Source organism: Scyliorhinus torazame, chromosome 15, assembly GCF_047496885.1.
Source record: "Scyliorhinus torazame isolate Kashiwa2021f chromosome 15, sScyTor2.1, whole genome shotgun sequence".
Taxonomy (NCBI): Eukaryota; Metazoa; Chordata; class Chondrichthyes; order Carcharhiniformes; family Scyliorhinidae; genus Scyliorhinus; species Scyliorhinus torazame.
In genome coordinates, this window is record NC_092721.1 from 114,235,392 (window position 1) to 114,256,300 (window position 20,909).

Below are 20,909 nucleotides of genomic sequence, written 5' to 3' on the forward strand. Positions count from 1 at the left end.
TTATCGCTTTACAATAATATTATAAAGAGGAAACCCACGCAGATTCGGGGAGAACCTGCAGACTCCGCACAGACAGTGACCCAAGTCGGGAATCAAACTCGGGACCCAGGCGCGGTGAAGCAACAGTGCTAACCACTGTGCTTTATGCTGCTTTATTTGCTTTATTTAATTTAAAGACGGTTAATTTAAAGACATTAAAAAAGCAAAGATATATGGAACACATTCAAACTTCTTTATTTCTGGTTTTGAGGAAAATTGAAAATAAATTATGTTTTCACAGAGAACGAATTGCAGAATATCTCGTTCAGAAAGTGTGGAATCCGAAGACAATTATGTGCCAATGAACCCAGGTTCCTTGTCCTCAGTTGTTAAAACCATTGGAGAGAGTAGTCAGGAAGTCTACATACCCATGAGTCCTGGTCCGCACCACTTTGATTTCCCTGGATTCTCCTCCGCTACGTTCCCCATCCGGAAAGGAAGTGTGGCATCTCTATGCCACAAATCCAACTTTCCTGGCGATCTGCTGCCGCCTCCAGTCAACCGTAATCTCAAACCAGATAGAAAATGTGAGTTTTATCGGTTTCACTTAACATTTGTCTGCAACAGATGTACAAATACACTATTTCAACAGGTACTGTTACAGTGACATTTAAAAAATTCAGGAAATACGCAGCAGGTCTAGCAGCATCTGTGGAGAAAAAAACAGAATTAACATTTCAGGTTGTGACCTTTCATCAGAACACATGATGAAAGGTCTGATTTTTAAAAATTATTTATTTAGTGAATGCATATCCCCAAAGCAAAGTAATAAGCATTTACTGACTTTAACATAGCCTGCTGCTCAGTCTGTAGAGAGGACACTCCTTGATAATGTACAGCATTGTTTGGCTTTCCACAGTGCATAAGGAGTTTATACAGAGGCCCCATAGGTAGAGCTTGGCCTGTCCTGAACCCATAGCAAGGACCACTCTCACCATGGCAGCTCAATGCCTGACAAATGGGGTTTGTCACAAGAAACTTGTTAGTGACTTCCCGTGTTTCCCATTCCTTGAACCAAAGGATGTCTACTGGTAGATCTTGCTCAGAAAGGGTGGTCCATATGGGACGACGAGGTGGAAGGTGGGTAGTAGGAGGTTGATTTCAGATGAAAGGTCACAACCTGAAATGTTAACTCAGTTCCACTCTCCACAGATGCTGCCAGGGCTGCTGGGTGTTTCCAACAATTCACATTTCCAGCATCTCCAGTGTTTTGCTTTTGGATTTGTGTTGATGTAGTGTTTGAAGCGAATCATAAACCATTATTCTAACTCTCAGTGATCTGGATACAGTACAGATTTGTTGCAAGTAACTGTGGTAGTACCAGGTATTGCGGTACCTGAGAGGTGGATGACCATTGGTTAGACCCAGGAGTCTACCATTGGCTGATGTACGTAGCACCGCCCTGAGAGGCGGAGTATAAGAACCGGTGCCGTCCGAGCAGCCTTCACTTTCTGTATCGAAGCTGCTGGGGAAGAGTTCTAGCAGATTAAAGCCTTCAGTTATGAATCACTTTGTCTTGAGAGTAATTGATTGCGCATCAGTAACATAAGAGTTACTTTTTTTAAAAATGTTCTCGGGATATGGCTGTTGCTGGCAAAGTTGAATTCATTGCTAATATTCAGTTGCCTGAAACAGTTTTTAAACAGCTCGATCACGGAGGTGCTGTGCAGCCATATAGTGTCATGATGTTAAATAGCAATTGTAGGTTTTTGACTCGGCAAAAATGAAAAAGCAATGACTGGGAGCATGACATTCCCACAATACAGTAAGTTCTCACTTAAAGTTACAGTTGCATTCCTGAAATACACAACTTTGAAATGGTTTTATGTGAATCACATTTTCCCATTAAAACCAATGTAAAAGCTGCAGTTGGGTTCTGTAGGACCTTCCTCACCAGAGGAGAAAAAGCGTTAAAACATTATACCCTGTAAGATAAAACAATTTACATTGCTAAATTGCGAAACAACTAGTCAAATAAATTTGATTTTAAAAATTTAAAACAAATATGGTAACTTTCTACTTACAGTACCTCTTGCTCACCACTGATCCTGCTTCCCAAACCTCACGCTCGCCACACATCCCACTCTCTGATCCCCCTGGTCACTGTAGCCCCTTCCTTTTGGCAACCCACCAACTTTCAGGCTCTCCCATTCCCTGACACTCTGACTTGTGGACTCTCCCACTCCGTAACTCACCCTCTCATCAAGCGTTAATCTCACCAAACCTTCCACTCCCTAACTCTCCTATCGCCGTTTACCTCTCCTGAACTTGCATTCCCATTCAAGATCCAGATTCAATCTGAAGTCAGAACTCCAGGTATGTGAAAGTGTGAGTTGTGACAGTGCAAAAGTGCCCAGCCTACACTGTTATAATCCCATGCTTTTTAAAAATGCTCCCACTTGCTGCTTCCCTCCACTAAATCTCCGCTGTGAGTGAGGAGTCGGAAATGACCGGCGAGAGGCAGGAAGAGCAGCTTCAACAGTCATTTAAAAACTACAAATCATTTAAAAACAGTGCCTGCATTGCGGGTACCATCATATTGGTAAATGCAGTCTTAACCCTCCCAGAAAACTGCTTAAGAGAAGCCTCAGGCCCTTTGCGTATAAAATAAGGGGGCCTAACACTGTTTTTAGGGCCTTTTCAAAAATTAGTTTTGATTGAGCACAGCAAGAGTCAGTGCTACTCAATTCTTAAACAATCACTAGTGCCTCATCAGAAATTGCCACCAAAAGAAAAGTTTTGTATTTTTAAAATTGAAAATCTTCCTGCGGAGCCAGGAGAAGTGGGAGTGTTTTCCCATCCTCACCTGAGAGCGTAGGCCACTTTGGCTTCTAACAAAAATGGACAAGCTCCCTGTGGGTGCATTATAAACACTACAGCTGGGCAGCACAGTGGCGCAAGTGGCCTCACGGTGCCGAGGTCCCAGGTTCGATCCCGGCTCTGGGTCACTGTCTGTGTGGAGTTTGCACATTCTCCCTGTGTTTGCGTGGGTTTCGCCCCCACAACCCAAAAGATGTGCAGGCTAGGTGGATTGGCCACGCTAAATTGCCCCTTAATTGGGAAAAAATGAATTGGATACTCTAAATTTAAAAAAATAATTATAAGCACTACAGCTTGTGCCGAAAATATTAATCAGGATTAACTTTGGGTAACCCTTGGGTGTCCCAGCCGTCTGGTGCATGTTGTCGGTGCACCACTATTTATGGCTCAAATGATAGACTCTATTTTCTGAAAGGACATTTCAGTTAGAAAGAAAGTCAACTATTTTGAAACATTGATTAATGTATGTTATACTCAGCAATTGTATAATTGAGGTTTGTATTTCAGCCAAAGCAGGACCTATGGAAACAAGAAACCACACATTCATTGATGAGCTTCCCTTCAAGTCCCCTATTACGAGATCCTGGTCCAGACCCGTGTAAGTATCTTTTTTTAAATCCAGTAAGTCGTTTGCAACAACTTATAAAGTAAGCTAACACATAAGAAGTGAAATTGGCATTGATCAGCAGCAAAGAATGGGTTTGTAGTGAATCAGCAGCCAGTTTTTCACCATAGTATAGGCTGAGTGTTCTCCAGAGTCAGGGTTAATGTAGGACTGGAGAACAGTAACGCCCACATAGTGATCTAGAGGGTCACATGTTAGACTGTCTGTGTGGTCGAGTTTGGAAGGAGCCAGCATTGAGACAGCACCCATGCCTGGCAGAAAGTTACCAATAAACACTTTATGTCGAACAATACAATTTTCCAGATCTCCACATAAAATATAAAACAACCTTTACAACACACCCAGCGGGATTCTACGGCCTCCTGGACGTGTGTTTCTCGGCAACGGGAGGCGACGTGACGTTCGCTGGTGGCGGGATTCACTACTCCTGCTGCTAGCAATGGGAATTCCCATTGACCCCACTCCATACCACCAGGAAACCCGTGGGTAGGGATGCGCTGTCAGCAGGAGCAGCGAATCCCACCACCAGAGATCCCCGGAAAATTCCAGACACAATGGTTTTTATTTTCCACTGATTGGAATTGCCAAGATTTTGATTCAAGTAAAAATGACACAGAGAGACTATGACATTTTGGGCGCATTCTACTGGCCGCATTGTACCAGGCGTGAATAAGGGTGGGCCGGTTAGATAGCTGGAGAGGCAGAAATCAGGAAGCATGCTGGCCACAAATTGTTTTCCGATCTTACCGGCACGCTCCAGTTGGTAAGATCCGGATCCCACTGCAGCAAGAAACCAATAATCACCAATTAAGACCAATCTGCATCCCATTAATGGGAAGGACCCCCTATCGAATAGCCTCCTGTAATCTAACCGCCTCCCTAGCGAACGATCAGTACACCTATTTAAAAACATGAAGCTAGTTCAATGGCTGCTGTGGGGATGCGAGGAGGTGAGTCGCCATCTTCGAAATCGGGCAGTCAACCCGGGGTCACCAGGGCCGCTGCCCCAGTGCTCGAGGGGGTGGGTGAACCCTGGGGTGGGGGTGGGCCACCATTGTTGGGGGAGTCGCCCTTTGCCAGCATGGCCAAGGGGGCTCAACGCCCGTAGGTCCACCATGCCACTCCCTGGATCGTGTATACCCATAACGCGGGCAGCTCCAGCTGCTGCCGTCTGTCCCACCGAACACCCCATGACGGGGCCTGTAGTAATATGGTTGATGCACGATCAATTGTACAAAGACTCAGGTTGTATACAACTGTGGCTTTATTGCAGTAAGATGTGTGGCCTCCCACAGCAGCTGGCAAAATGGCTGCTGAATAGAGGACACGCATATTTATACTCCTCCTACTGGGCGGAGCCAGCAGGCAGGGGCTACCGGCGAACCTGTAGTACAGTTCCCACCTTACATCACCTAATACAGGTGTAACAGTGGTTTACCACATTCAACCCCTGTTAAAAATGAGTCTGGCGGGGGTGGTGGAGAACTATATACAGTAGTGAATTTATGTACAGTGTTTTATTAGGAGAGAAAAAAATGTCTTTTGAAAGTCCAGTGCCAGTTAGAGATTCAACCGGTCTGGTGCCTTGACGTTCCGCTGGGAGCGACGTAGCGGTGGCGGCGATGTCGATGCTGGCGACGTCGGTGCTGGCCTGATGTCGGGTGACTCCGGGAGGGTGCCGAAATCGTCTTCATCCTCTTGCGTGGGCAGGGGAAGGAGGGGTGGTCCTGGTGGGGTTAATGTTGGGTGCGCTGGGGATGGGGATGGTGGCGCCGGACCGGGGAAGTGTGTATGAGTGGAACCTGCTGGTGCCAGGTCCCTGAGGGAGACAGTATCTTGGCGGCTGTCGGGGTACGCCACATAGGCATACTGGGGGTTGGCATGGAGCAAGTGCACCCTATCCACCAACGGGTCCGCCTTGTGGAGTAGGACGTGCCTACGGAGCAGGACTGGTCCTGGAGTTGCGAGCCAAGTCGGGAGCGACACCCCGGAAGTGGAATTCCTGGGGAAGGCAAAAAGACGTTCATGGGATGTGTCATTCGTAGCGGTGCACAGTAGCGACCCGATGGAGTGTAGTGCATCAGTGAGGACCTCCTGCCAGTGGGAGGCCGGGAGGTTCCCGGACCGGAGGGCCAGTTGGACGGCCCTCCAAACCGTCCCGTTCTCTCTCTCTACCTGCCCTTTTCCCCGGGGGTTATAGCTGGTTGTCCTGCTGGAGGCGATACCCCTGCTGAGCAGGAACTGACGCAGCTCATCACTCATAAATGAGGACTGTCACTATGGATATAGGCGGGGAAGCCGAACAGAGCGAAGGTTGTGTTGAGGGCCTTGATGACAGTGGCAGGCGTCATATCGGGGCAGGGGATGGCGAAAGGGAACCTGGAGTACTCATCGACCACACTGAGAATATACGTGTTTCGGTCGGTGGAGGGGAGGTGCCCTTTGAAATCCACGCTGAGGCATTCAAAGGGGCGGGCGGCTTTCACCAGCCGCGCACGGTCCAGCCGGTAGAAGTGCGGCTTGCACTCCGCACAGACCTGGCAGTCCCTGGTGACTGTCCTGACTTCCTCGATGTAGTAGGGCAGATTGCGAGCCTTGACAAGATGGTACAACCATGTGACCCCCGGGTGACAAAGGCTGTCGTGTACGGCCCGGAGTCGGTGGTCTTGTGCTTGGCACATGTACCTCGGGATAGGGCGTCTGGGGGCTCGAGGAGTTTGCCGGGGCGATACAGAATCTCGTAATAGGTGGAGAGCTCGATTCTCCACCGCAAGATTTTATCATTTTTGATCTTGTCCCGCTGCGTGTTGTTGAAAATGAAGGCTACCGACCGTTGGTCAGTGAGGAGAGTGAATCTCCTGCCGGCTAGGTAATGCCTCCAATGCCGCACAGCTTCAACGATAGCTTGGGCCTCTTTTCGACGGACGAGTGCCGAATCTCTGAGGCATGAAGGGTGCGGGAAAAGAATGCCACGGGTCTGCCTGCCTGGTTGAGGGTGGCGGCAAGTGCGAAGTCCGATGCGTCGCTTTCTACTTGGAAGGGCAGTGTCTTGTCTACTGTGTGCATCCCGGCCTTGGCTATATTAGCTCTGATACGAGCGAAGGCCTGTTGTGCCTCGGCCGCAAGGGGAAGTGGGTGGACTGAATGAGTGGGTGGGCCTTGTCCGCGTAGTTTGGGACCCACTGGGCATAGTAGGAGAAGAACCCCAGGCAGCTTTTGAGGGCCTTGGGGCAGTGGGGGAGGGGAAGCTCCATGAGAGGGCGCATGCGGTCGGGATCGGGCCCCAGAACTCCATTCAGGACCACATAGCCGAGGATGGCTAGGCGGGTTGTGCTGAACACGCACTTCTCCTTGTTGTAAGTGAGGTTGAGGGGAGTGGCAGTGCGGAGGAATTTAGCAAGGTTGGCATCGTGGCCCTGCTGATCATGGCCGCAGATGGTGACGTTGTCTAGGTACGGAAAGGTGGCCCGCAAACCGTACCGGTCGACCATTCGGTCCATCTCCCTTTGGAAGACCGAGACCCCGTTAGTGACGCCGAAGGGAACCCTGAGGAAGTGATAGAGACGACCGTCCGCCTCGAAAGCAGTGTATGAACGGTCCGATTTACGAATGGGAAGCTGGTGGTAGACGGATTCTAGGTCAATTGTTGAGAAGATTCGGTACTGCACAATCTGATTGACCATATCAGATATGCGTGGGAGGGGGTACGCGTCGAGCTGCGCGTACCGATTGATGGTCTGGCTGTAGTCCACGACCATTCTGTGCTTCTCCCCAGTTTTAACGACTACCACTTGAGCTCTCCAGGGGCTGTTGCTGGCCTCGGTGATGCCCTCCCGAAGCAGCCGCTGGACCTCGGACCTGATGAAGGTCTTGTCTTGGTTGCTGTAGCGTCTGCTCCTGGTGGTAACGGGTTTGCAATCCGAAGTTAGATTGGCAAAGAGGGAGGGTGGGTCGACCTTTAGGGTCGCGAGGCCGCACACAGTGAGGGGTGGCAGGGGCCCGCCGAATTTGAGGGTGAGGCTCTGGAGATTGCACTGGAAGTCCAGGCCTAGTAGTAGTGCAGCGCAGAGATTAGGAAGGATGTGGAGGTGGAAGCCACTGAATTCTACGCCCTGGACCGTGAGAGTGACCGTGCAGAACCCCCGGATCGGGACGGAATGGGATCCGAAGGCCAGGGGTGGACCACGAGGGAGCAGCGCCTTACCGCATCTGGGTGAATGAAGCTTTCGGTGCTCCCGGAGTCCAGCAGGCAAGCGGTCACGTGGCCATTGATTTTCACTGTAGTCGAGGCGGTGGCCAGGTTGTGTGGACGAGACTGGTTAAGCGTCATTGAGGCGAACTGCGGTTGGTCGTCGCTGGCGTCCGAAGATGGAGAGCGTGGGGGGCCCAGGTCATGGAATGTTGTCGCCGTCCATGCCCCGTGAGGAAGACAAGATGGTGGCGTCTGAAGATCCTGCAGGGGACAGAATGGCGGCATCCATGGGCCGCACGTTGCGGGGGCTGGACAAGATGGCGGCACCTATGGGCCGCACATGGACTGCGGGGGGAGGAGATGGCGGCGCCCACTGTACGCTCGCGGCCCCGGGAGGTGAAGATGGCACCGCCCACTGGCTGCACGTGGTCTGGGACGAAGATGGCGGCGACCATTGTGTGTGTGTCGGGGGGGAGGGGGCGATAGCGGCGACTGCGCGGGCCTGGCACACCGCCGTGAAGTGGCCCTTTTTGCTGCAAGCCTTGCAAAGGGCAGTGCGGGCCGGGCAGCGTTGGCGAGGGTGCTTCTGCTGGCTGCAGAAGTAACATTGGGGACCCCCGGGGTGCGCGATTGGTGTCTGGCGCAGACGTATCGGCTGGGTAAAGCCCCGACTGGGGCGGCCGTTTGTGGGGTCCACGAGGGATAGGAGGGGTGGGCCGCGCGACCGGAGGGGTAGGCCTGAGCATTACGTGAGGTGACCGCCATGGAGAGTGCTAGCTTCCTAGTCCCCGCTAGGTCAAGCATGGCCCCTTCAAGCAGCCTTTGGCGAATGAGGTCCGACCCAATCCCTGTTACAAAAGCATCGCGCATAAGGAGGTTAGAATGTTCGGTGGCCGTAACGGCCTGACAGTCACAGTCCCGGACGAGTGGGATTAGGGCCCACCAGAAGTCTTCTATGGACTCACCAGGGAGTTGAAAGCGAGTGGCGAGTACATGCCTGGCGAAGAGTGTGTTTGCTTTCTGTGCGTAGTTTTCTTTGAGGAGCGCCATGGCGTCCGCGTAGTTCGGGGCATCCTGGATCAGCGGCAACACGCTGGAGCTCAACCTTGAGTACAGGATCTGTATCTTCTGAGCCTCCGTCAGAGGGGTGGTCGCTGAGTTGATATAGGCCTCGAAGCAGGCTAGCCAGTGATTAAAGTCCTTTCTGGTGTCGCTAGACTGCAGATCCAGCTGCAGGCGATCTGGTTTGATTCGGAGGTCCATCTTCTACAAAATCTTACTGCAATAAATTGATGCATGATCAATTGTACAAAGACTCAGGTTGGATACAACTGTGGCTTTATTGCAGTAAGATGTGTGGCCTCCCACAGCAGCTGGCAAAATGGCTGCTGAATGGAGGACACGCATATTTATACTCCTCCTTCTTGGCGGAGCCAGCAGGCAGGGGCTACCGGCGAACCTGTAGTACAGGTCCTACCTTACATCACCTAATATAGGTGTAACAGTGGTTTACTGCAATGGTGAAAGTCACTATATCTCCCACTGATCGTAGTGGCAGCTGGCCACACAGCTGAAGGCTTTCGCTAATGGGAATTCGTAGTTCGCGTAATGTGAGCACTTCACAGCTCCCAAGTTGGTTTCCGTGGATACATGTGCCATGACGCAGGCAATTGTTACGGCCTATCATCCCAATCAGGCTGTGAGGTCTGGACACTTGTCCTGAACTCCAGAGGCATCAACACCACAGAGGCAGCAGCCAACATTAGAACACCTAAGAGCTGGGCCTCAGTATTGGGGACATCCCTGTGACCAGTGAGTGTGTGGACTGGGGACGGAACCAGCTCCCGGTCCATGTCACGTTTTCGACTGATGTCAGGGGTACAGGTTTTGGGCCGGTGCCCAGGGGCCACTACTGCAGCCGTGGGTGCATGTGCAGGGCGTGTTGGATGGCACCCTAAGGGATGGCAGGGAATGTGAGGGTAGAGAAGCTTTGGGATCCAAGGGTACCGCGGTGTGTGGCAGCCATAACTGATCATCAGTCGCACACCCTTTCCAATTCCTTACAGATACTACATTATAGATGATATCTTGGACCCCACGGAACCTGCCCTCGTTGGCAGGCTAGGCGGCCAGACCCCGGAGAAGGTGGTGGTAGCAGCGCCGATAGAGCTCAAGGCAACAGCCCATGTGCAGAGCCCCATCCCACACTCTTAAGACCAGGAATGGCCCAAGATGCACAGGCATCATTGGCCCTTCAAATAGACGACGGACAACATGAGCCGCAGGAGGCTCCGCCTCAACAAGGAGACGGTGCCTGTGCCACGTCCTTGCGGATTTGGCACCATGTGGAGGAGGAGGATGCGTTTTCCCGGTGGCCACCAAGGTCACTGCAGCCCTAAACCTCTACATCTTAGGATCATTCCAGGGCTCGAGTGGGGACTTGGGTTTGATAGCCCAATCAACAGCCCACAAGTGTGTCAATGAAGTCACGGATGCCCTGTTTGTCCAGGCAGAGAACTATATATACTTTGACCTGGACCAAGCCTATCAACATGCCCGGGCAGCAAGATTCTCCGCCATTGCCGGGATGCCCCAGGTCCAGGGGTAATAGATGGCACCCATGTCGCCTTGCATGCACCGGGCGGTTCGAGAGAGCTCTTCATCAACAGGAAGGGATTCCACTGCCAACTTGTGTGCGACCACCACCTGAATATCATGCACATGTGTGCACGCTTCCCTGGGAGCATGCATGACAGCTACATCCTGGGGCAGTTGGAGATCCCCGGAATCTTCGAGGGACACCCCAGGGTGACCAGTTGGCTCTTGGGGATGAGGGGTACCCACTTGGAACCTGGATACTGATGCCAGTACAGAGGCCAGAGACTGATGCGGAGACCCATATGGCCAGTCAGGCTGTCATTGAGCATGCATATGGGGCAGCACGGTAGCATTGTGGATAGCACAATTGCTTCACAGCTCCAGGGTCCCAGGTTCGATTCCGGCTTGGGTCACTGTCTGTGCGGAGTCTGCACATCCTCCCCGTGTGTGCGTGGGTTTCCTCCGGGTGCTCCGGTTTCCTCCCACAATCCAAAGATGTGCAGGTTAGGTGGATTGGCCATGATAAATTGCCCTTAGTGTCCCAAATTGCCCATAGTGTTGGGTGGGGTTACTGGGTTATGGGGATAGGGTGGAGGTGTTGTCCTTGGGTAGGGTGCTCTTTCCAAGAGCCGGTGCAGACTCGATGGGCGGAATGGCCTCCTTCTGCACTGTAAATTCTATGAGTCTATGAGCATAGGATTGCTTAAAATGCGGTTCTGATGCCTCAACCGCTCTGTTGGTGTACTGCAGTACTCCCCCCAGAGGGTCATCCACTTTGTGGTGGTCTGCTGTGCCCTCCACAACCTGGCATAGCAGCAAAGTGCCGCAGGTGGAGGAGGAGGAGGAACATGCGGCCACATTTAAGGAGAAGGACAAGGAGGAGCCGGACTCGGAGGAGCTGGAGGCCGTGCCCGGGGAGGACCCCCAGGATTAGACGGAGGTTTGAGGACTGACAGCGGCAGGGATCCACCATGTCCGGAGGACCAAGAAGGCCCTCATCCTCGTCTGCTTCACCTCGGACGTGGCTTTGTCCGTCATCTTTCCCCCTCTCCCCTTCACACCCACCTTCCCCCCATGACAACTGTGATACCTCGATGGTGGCATCCACAGAGCTCTCCACCGAGGTGCTTGTGAGCGGCAGGGGTGGCCAACCTGGAGGGGCCGATGCCATTGGTTGGCGAACCTGTGGGAGAATGGACATGTCAGTGGGAGGGAAGGATCATCATCCTGGCATGAACAACACACACCTGACTGGTCATCTGGGTGGGGGCCGGTGGATACTCACCTCTGCTGCACAGGCCAATCTTGACATTGGTGAGCGATCTATCCTCACCCACCCCCGTGACCTCCAGGACGGGGTCCCCATTGGGTCTGAGGACCCTGAGGTGCGGCACCCTGACGCCCATCTGGGCCCTTTCTGCTCTCTTGTGGGCCAAAGTCTCCTGCAGGGACCCAAGGAGGGCATTGTGAGCTACACACTTCTTGCATCGTGGGGAACGGGGTGGAGGTATGTCGGGGGACAGATGGGTGCACCACTGCTGGGCATGGGTGGGGTGTGCTGGTGGGTGCCAGGGTGCGCTGGGGCATATTGCAGTATTGTGCTGGGTTTGGGGGGGGGGGGGCCCTCCAGGGGTAGCAGAAGGGACCAGTGTCAGGAGACCGAAGCCAACTCACCTGTGCGTCTCTGTGGAGGTCAATGAGCTTCTTGCAGCACAGGGTGTTGGTTCTCCTGGTGACACTCCCTGAACTGACTGTCACTTCCACTGCCTCCCAGGTGGCACTGGCTGCCCTGTGGCTGACCCTCTGAGCTCTGCGGGGGAACAGTTTATCCGGTCTGGACTCCACCATGTCCATCAGTCTGGCCAGGTCGGCATCCCTGAATCATGGAGTGGGTATGCGTGGTGATATGGCTGCGTGCTGCCTGGGGTTTGCTCTGCAGGATCAGTTTAAGTGCTGTTCCCCCTCGTTAGTGAGGAGTTGCCAGGCATAGTTCTGGTGAATTTGCAGAGTGAAGCCCGTGGGCATCATTTTAGTGTCCTAATTAACGTTAGATACTGGGGACCGCCTCGGCAAAACAGCTGCTGGGAAACACCCGGCATTTCCCACTCGCTACCACACTTAGAAACGTTTCCATTATCCAATATATCTGAAAAACTTAGAGCTATCGTTTTGTGAACTCAGTGGAAGGAATGGGATGGTGAAAAATAAGCTGCTGATTCACTGATTCATTTTGAACAACTGACATGAACCAATTTTATCCCCTACTTAATTGATGGCAGTTGTATAAAAATATATATAGGTTATTTTAGAATATTTTGGGTACAAAGCTGTACATTTTGGCGCAAGATTTACTCACTGACTTTTCCTCCCTCTTCTAAAGGTACCTGCCCTCTGTCTTGTATGTTTTCATGGACGCAATCAAAAATGTGTGGGAAATTTGGTGGGGGTACAATAGGCTGTACCTTGGTGTTATGGCAGATGTGTTTTTTATTGTTTTTAATGCTGGTCTTGCCAGCTAATTTTCCAGTAATATGGAAATCATTGTTTCATGTTTTAATCCTTGAAAGAAAATTGCATTTTATTCCTTCCAGAGCTGCTGTAAACCCCATTTCTTCACAGAATTGCCGGCCCTTATCAACGCAGAGTGTCACCAGCACTGACTCAGGAGACAGTGAAGAAAACTATGTTGCAATGGTAAGGAGATGAAAACAATGAGATTGGTTCCAAGTTCCAATTGGCATTACTAAACCGAAACAGGATGCAGTCCTACATTGATTATACAAACATACACAATGATAGACAGACAATAAATACTGGCCTAGCCAGCCAATTGGCCATAAAATTAATTTAGAAAAAGACCTGCTGGCCCAATCAGCCTGCCCCACACCGTGGTAATGTAGCCAACCTGCCCCACACAGTGGCAATGTAGCCAGCCTGTCCCACACAGCGGTAATGTAGCCAACCTGCCCCACACCATGGCAATGTAGCCAACCTGCCCCACACCGTGGCAATGCAGCTAGCCTGCCCCACACTGCGGTAATGTAGCCAACCTGCCCCACACCGTGGTAATGTAGCCAGCCTGTCCCACACGGTGGTAATGTAGCCAGCCTGCTCCACACAGTTGTAGCCAGCCTGCCCCACACCGTGGTAATATAGCCAGCCTGCCCCACATCGTGGTAATGTTACCAACCTGCCCCACACAGCGGTAATGTAGCCGCATGCATCAGCTGGAGGGTATAAATATTTTGCTTGAAAAATGCAAATATTTCCAATGGTGTACTTAGTATTTTAGAACTTATTAATTTATTGTCATATTTCTTAGAGCTCTCAACATGTCATGAAGATTCTCATCCAGGAATGGAGCATTTGCCATAGCCCGTCATTGAAGACCCGAGACACACTATGCACTTGATGCACACTGTGCATGCCTTTGTACCTGAGCGGTGCTTGACACATTGGGAATGTGCACTAACTAATGGCCTCAACTTTTGTGCAGTTAAGAATCGCCCAATAATGCAGGGCCTTTGTGCCCAACACACCATGGCAAGCAAACTTGCAATTATTCTCCCAGTGCCTTGCTATACGGCAGTGTGTTGTGCCATAAAGTGGTGGAAAATGAATTTACCATCAAAATTTTTCATTTACTGCAACTGACCTGGCTGGGCAAACAGCATCCATTTCAAACGGGTGTTTCAATGAAAGGCCTCCCAAAAATCTCTGCATCGACTCCTAAAAGCAAAGAAAGACATGCATTCGTATAGTGCCTCAGAACTTTACAGAGGGCTTTATAGCTGATGAAGAACTTTTGAAATGTAGTCACTGTTGTAAAGTAGGAAATGGACCACAGCTTAATGAGGCATGTTGTTTCAAATCAGCCTCCAAAGCCGATTATTCAAAGAGGTTGTGTGTCCCACATCTTGTTTCAAGCAAAATATTGCAGGACCTTGAAGGTAATTTGTTAATTACCACTGGCACCTGACATTCTGGTCCCTTGTCTAAAAATGTTTTAGGGGCTGGTTTAGCACACTGGGCTAAGTAGCTGGCTTGCAATGCAGAACAATGCCAGCAGTGCGGGTTCAATTCCCGTACCGGCCTCCCCAAACAGGTGCCAGAATGTGGCGACTAGGGGCTTTTCACAGTAACTTCATTGAAGCCTACTTGTGACAATAAGTGATTATTATTATGTTTAAAGCAGTCAAAATAACAATAGTGCTTGGTCCATATGATTAAGCACAGGCACTTGCAACTCCTCAGAAGCAGCACTTGTTGCAATTCCTCAGAAGCAGCACTTTAGTGCTGCACCTGTGTCCTTGAGCCAAGGTAAGTTGTTATAGCAGATAGCTATACAGTATTTAATTGAAGAGATATAACTCTCTGATTATTCTTGTTAACTCTGAAATCAGTTAGTCTGCCTCCATTGTATTAAAGGAGTGTTTATTTATATTTACCCATAACAGCAGAATCCAATATCTACCTCTCCAATGAATCCTGTGACTGGCAGCCCTGTCACCAGGAAGACTGGGAGCGTTGATTATTTGTCCTTGGATTTCCAGCCTAGTTCTCCTGGTCCTCATCGAAAGGTAAAACTGATAGTTTGTCTATTTCTGATTATCTGTTTTTGTTTTGGGAGTTAACATAATAAGTGTTTACTGGATTTAACTACGTAGGGTCAAGTATTCAATTTGCTTCATCTCTTTTTCCTATTTCCTTTGCCAGTTTTCCTTCTATGCAATTTCAGTGGCATGTGGTGGCCACCATAAACTAACAAACCTATTCTAAATGTATACAGTAGAACTAATTACTGTTCATTTGCGGCAATGTGGTAATGGAGGCAGCACAGTAGCGAGCACTGTTGCTTCACAGCGCCAGGATCCCAGGTTCGATACCCGGCTTGGGTCACTGTCTGTACGGAGTCTGCACGTTCTCCCAGTGTATGTAATGGGTTTCCTCCAGGTGCTCTGGTTTCCTCTCAAGTCCCAAAAGATGTGCTTGTTAGGTGAATTAGACATTCTGAATTCTTCCTGTGTACCCGAACAGGCGTCGGAGTGTGGCGACGAGGGGCTTTTCACAGTAACTTCATTGCAGTGTTAATGTAAGCCTACTTGTGACAACAATAAAGATTATTATTATGAAACAAATTCATTAAATTCCCTCTTCTTTTCACAATCAGCCTTCCACATCCTCAGTGACATCAGACGAAAAAGTCGACTATGTGCAAGTGGACAAGGAGAGGACCCAGGCTCTACAGAACACCATGCAAGAGTGGACTGATGTGAGACAATCCAGTGAGCCTTTGAAGACACTGAAATAGCAATATAAATGATAAACAGAAGAAAACAAACTATTTACAGTCTGTAATAAAATTCTGGAATTTCTGTTACACATGTCAGAATGAGAGAAGGAATGTTATTTCTTGAATTGCCTCAAATTTTCCAGGTAGCTTCCATCACCTTTAGATAAAAACAGCCACTTTTATTGTATCTGTTCTCACTGAAAGCAATTTTTCCAAATGTTCACTCTCAGAAATGCTCACATATTATCGAAGGCAGATGTCACAGTGCTCAAGCATTCACTGCATCTCTGTATTTGCTGAAAAATAAGCTATGGTAACAGTAAAGAATAAAAGTTAGCTACCTGGTTAGGTCCTTCAACACAAGAAGGGTTTTGAGATAACCGACTGCTTCTATGCCATTATTTAAAAATGTATGAACCTGTCACCAGCTACAAGTAAATATCCTTTATCTGAAGAATGAATTGGAAACTTGTAATACATTTTAAATGCTGGAGCAGAATATTGCAAATTATAATGTACATAACCAGAACTGAAGTGTCATTGATTTATTTCAACACATTGATAATTACTGAAACAAATCATGTAGACTAGATTTTCAACTTGCCACCTAAAGCTAAAACTGATGTTGCAGATCAGCCGTCTGTTTCAGCAGCTTCCCAATTTCAACAGATCCACTCAGTAGCAAGTTGAAAACTTATTTGATCCCGATTCATATAGCAGAGGCAAAGTAACTGCAGTGTTGCAAACTCATTGCAAAATTGTTTGATAAGTTATAAACGTGTATATATACATTTTTTCCAGTGCCATAAAAAGCAACAGATGTATTTTTAGGTTGAAAGCAAACGAGGGACAAGGGAATAGTAATGCTGATAAAGTTAGATAAGTTAAGATGGGAGGAGCTTGGGTAGAGCTTGAACATTGGTATGGGGTACATATTTCTTTAAATCATAATGATTCTGTCCAAAGAATTTCTATAGATTTTCACAAAATAAACAAATTTCCAATTGATTGTGAAAACTACACTTGCCTACAAATAGACTGACCAGAGAATCACTCTGTAAGTAGCCACCAGAGATTTAAATATAAAATAGAAGTGGGAGACGATTAGAGTAAATTATAAAATTCCAGAATGGAACAAGAATGTATAGGTGCTGCAAAGCTAGTTTGATGTTCAGTGCTGTTATTGTAATTTCTGATGATCAGCAAATTTGCTAAATTTTGTCCAGTCCCTGTACAACTCCATCTCCCAGCAGGATAGTCTGAGAGCTTTCCATTTCTTCCCAAAGGTCCAACCAGTCTCCATCCACCACCACATTTCTGACTGGTTGAACTAGTTCCAAAATTGAATAACATTTCCGTCAACTCCACTCACTTTCTCCTTCTCACCCTTTACCCTCCCTCCCATAAACATAATTGGGTCCCCTGTGAGCCCCCCCATCAACTTCTATATTTCTGCCACCTCCTGTATGATGCCACCACCAAACACATCTTCCCCTCTCCTTCCCTTTCAGCATTCTGAAGAGATAGTTCCCTCGACTATTACCACATCCACATCTCAATCACCCCCTCCCTTCCCATGGCCCCTTTCCATGCAAGCATAAGAGATGCAATACCTGATCTTTTACCTCCCCCCTCCCCTCCTCTCATCATCCATGGCCCCAAACGCTCCTTCCAAGTGAAACAGCAATTTATTTGTATTCATTTCAATTTTGTATATTGTATTCACCGCTCATGATGAGAGGCTGCATTGTGGTATATAAGAATGTATGGACCCTCGTGTCTACCCTGCCGTTTGGTACGATCATGCTAGTCTTCTGCTTGAACTCCACTTTTCTGCCTCCTACCCTTATCACTTGATTATCTGAGACTTGAATTCTGAAACCCCTTTGCACTTTTATGATTGGTTTCTCAGCGTTTATAAAATATTCTAATTTATTTTTTTTAGGCCTGAAGTGAATGATCTCACACTTAAAAACACTGAACTCAATTTTCCATGTGTTTTCCCACTCATTTAATCTATCTATGTTCCTTTTCAATTTCCTGCTCCTATCGCCTACTTTACTGTCTTTTCTAATGTAGTGTCATCTGTAATATTGAATATACAACTCTGTTCCTTCATCTAAGTTGTTAATAAATTAGATGAAAAGTTGAAGCTCTGGACAGAACCTGGGGAACACTATTTGTCACACCCTGTAAATAAATAACATTTATTTCTACTTCCTGGTTGAAGTAATTGGGACATCTATAGGAGATGATATTCCTTCATTATAATACTGATATTAAAACCTTGCTTATTTCTGGCCAGGGCTGTCTAACAGCAGTGATGACATTCACCAAGAATATATTTGCATTATAAGTGAATATGCAGCACAAGTATCTGTGGAATACAGATAGATTAAATGAGGGAGCAAACATATGTTTGTACTGGAGCCAAAAACCCAAGCCTCTTTAAAAGAAAACAGGCTAGACGTTCCAACCACTGAGACTTTCTGACCAGAAAAGCTGGCTTTTCTCACTGAGTTGCAAATAACACATTCTGATGAAACTTCCACTTGTATTCAGTCCTGATTAACAGTAAATTATTCAAGTACCTTTGCATCATTTAAGTATCATAGGTGAAAATTAACAATCGTGGAAAGAAAACTTGCTGCTGGATGTTATAGGATATCTTGTAGTCTTTTCTCAATGAATTCAATAATTACAGCATAAACTAAAATGAAGATGAACACTTGCAGGGTGATGGAATAGCTCTTTTCAGTGAAGTTAGACTCAAAGGTCAGAGCAGTTTAAATTTCAGCATTTTAGTTGAAGCTCCTGAATTTTAAATCATTTTGGCCTGATCTTTCCTCACCTGGTAGGTCAAATTACAAAGAAGAGGGCTTTAATTCTTTAGGAAGAAGGGGCTTTTCACAGTAACTTCATTGAAGCCTACTCGTGCCAATAAGCGATTTTCACTTCATTTCATTTTCATTTCACCAATGGTTCTTTTGCCAGTTTTCTTAAATCTGGGTCCTCTGGTGACCAATCCTCTTGCCAGAGGAAATGGTTCTTCTATATTTACTGTATGAAAAAATCCTCACAATTTTGAACACTCCTATTAAAACCTCCCTCGACTTTCTCTCTTTTTAGGAGAAAAATGTAACCCCAATGTCTCTAGTCTGTCCACATCACCAAAGTAGCAAGAAAATCTAAAAGGAAAATAAATCGCCTTATTCTGTCATATATTTGATCCCGATTCATATAGCTGTACTTTTCTTAATTCGAAATACATTCACTATTGATCAAGTTATGCTACATCTAGAACAAAAAGGTGAAATCAAGCAAAAAGCAAAATTAACCTCAACTATCAAAAGTAACTGCTAATGCACCTGGTTTATGTTAGTTTTACACTTATTCATCACTTTGATACTTCAAGGCTTATTACTTTACATGAACTACATTTTGATCAATATAATGTTCCTGTGGGGCCAGAGAGAACCATGACTTTTTAAAAACTATATATATATATACTCAAAAGCAAAATGCAAATTTAAATTGTGCTCTAGTTTTTAGTTTGTTTTTCCCGTTAACTCAGGAATGCAGGTGTGGTATGTAATTAAAGTAAAGTTATATAATGTGGAAAATTGTGTTAAAAGCTGCAGGACTCCACATGTACCAGTTGTATTTACTACAAAAATAGGACCATTAGCTTATGGAGTTCCTTGTCATTCACAAGTACTTCTGATTGTTGATGAATGCCGTCTGACCCCAGGCAGGAATAAAGTTTTTATAAAAATGAATTCTACTGCAAACTCAGGACTACCTTCAAATCACAAGTCATAGATATTTGGAATTGCATGTTGCACTATTTTCTCTGATGAAGAGTTAAATTTCAAAGGTATAAAGGATTAACAGAGATTCACAATGGAGGTTAATTGGATGTTAATGCAAAGAATTTCATAAATCATGAGGAACAAAATCACAAATGGAAAATAGAAGAGTTTATTCACAAGTGCTATAAATTCGTTAATCTACTTCTGTCCATTGTATTATTTATACCATAAGTAATTTATTATAATTGTGTTGAACTCAATTAAACACTGAAGGCGGTTAAACTGCTTTGGTGTTACAAAGCCATCAGAATAGTCATCAGGTCACCATAAAGAGTATTTTTTCTGCTGTAGAATGTATAATTATTTTCTATTTAATAAAAGTATTGTCAGTTTGTGGTATAGATATAATGTAGCAATTATAAATGAAAGATTATGAAAAATGTACATATTTGGATAAAGAATTACAAATTTTGATTTGCAGTGAGCACTTATCACTGACCTATATTGCTTTACTGCATGAGCTGTATATACAATGACTGCACTTCAATATATCTAAGTAAATATTTACAACTTTTTCTTTTTCAGTATTAGTATTTGAATTTCTTTTAACCTTTTTTAGATATTTCTCTCCAGAGGTAATGAAATACTATTTAAATAAGGAACAAAGTGCAGTGCTTTTGTACAATAATTTATTACAATTGTGACCGATTTGGTTTATTTTTGACATTGCATTATGGCAACAATGAAGTCAAATACAGGATTAAAGAAATCATTCAATTTTAGCTTGTGACCAAAATAATTCCAACATGGACCGTCATCAAGGTACACATTATTCAATAACAGAAAAACCCTGAATCGATCTACCACTGCATTTTTGCACAAAATAGTTACTATTTCACAGGCGACTTAAGGTTCTGATTACAAGCCTCTGTATTGTTTCATTACACAATTTGCTTTCTTGTCTCGGCATACTTTATAGACAACAATGTGAAGTGAAGTGAAAAATAAACCTCAGTGCTGAAAAGATTAATTGACTAATGTTGTAATTCCACAAACTAAATGCATGCAGATATTGAAGATAGTTTGTTTCCACAAATGGCATTGAGGAGGAAAAATTGGATTAGGTCAGTAATCAGGCACTGGGATGGAATGCAGGATCAGCACAATTAACTTTGTGCTGCTTTCCTATGTAAATTATAGTGGTATTCAGCCCATTGCAAAGCAAGCTGTTGAGTGGTTGCACACCTCATCAGGGGCATGAATTTGCGTAAGGTCAGCGCCATTTAAATCTACCCTAAAGGCGAGGTGTACTCTGGCTGCAACAGCTGCTGGAATTGGTTCAAGAAGAGTCCCTGAACGGGAAGAGGTGTGGTGTGGAAAGGTTCAACAGACCAGACACCATGGGAGGGATTCTCCGATTCTACGACTAAGTGTTGACGAGAACGCAGAATCCGTGGACTTTTAGACCGAAAACCGGTGCCGCACCTAGACCAATTCCACTACAGTTGAGGGTCTAGCACCGGTGCTGCG

General features: G+C 46.8%; 1 protein-coding gene across 1 annotated transcript in view; it reads left to right on the forward strand.

Annotated features, from left to right (window-relative positions):
- gab2 (GRB2-associated binding protein 2) overlaps positions 1–20,409 on the forward strand; it is a 426,196-nt gene extending 405,787 nt beyond the window's left edge. The window contains exons 6-10 of the mRNA XM_072476567.1: positions 281–566; positions 3,367–3,457; positions 12,866–12,968; positions 14,732–14,854; positions 15,445–20,409. Coding sequence (XP_072332668.1) covers positions 281–566; positions 3,367–3,457; positions 12,866–12,968; positions 14,732–14,854; positions 15,445–15,585 — 744 coding nt within the window. The 3' untranslated portion in view covers positions 15,586–20,409. The remainder of the gene's footprint in view (positions 1–280; positions 567–3,366; positions 3,458–12,865; positions 12,969–14,731; positions 14,855–15,444) is intronic.
- Positions 20,410–20,909: the final 500 nt, after the last annotated feature.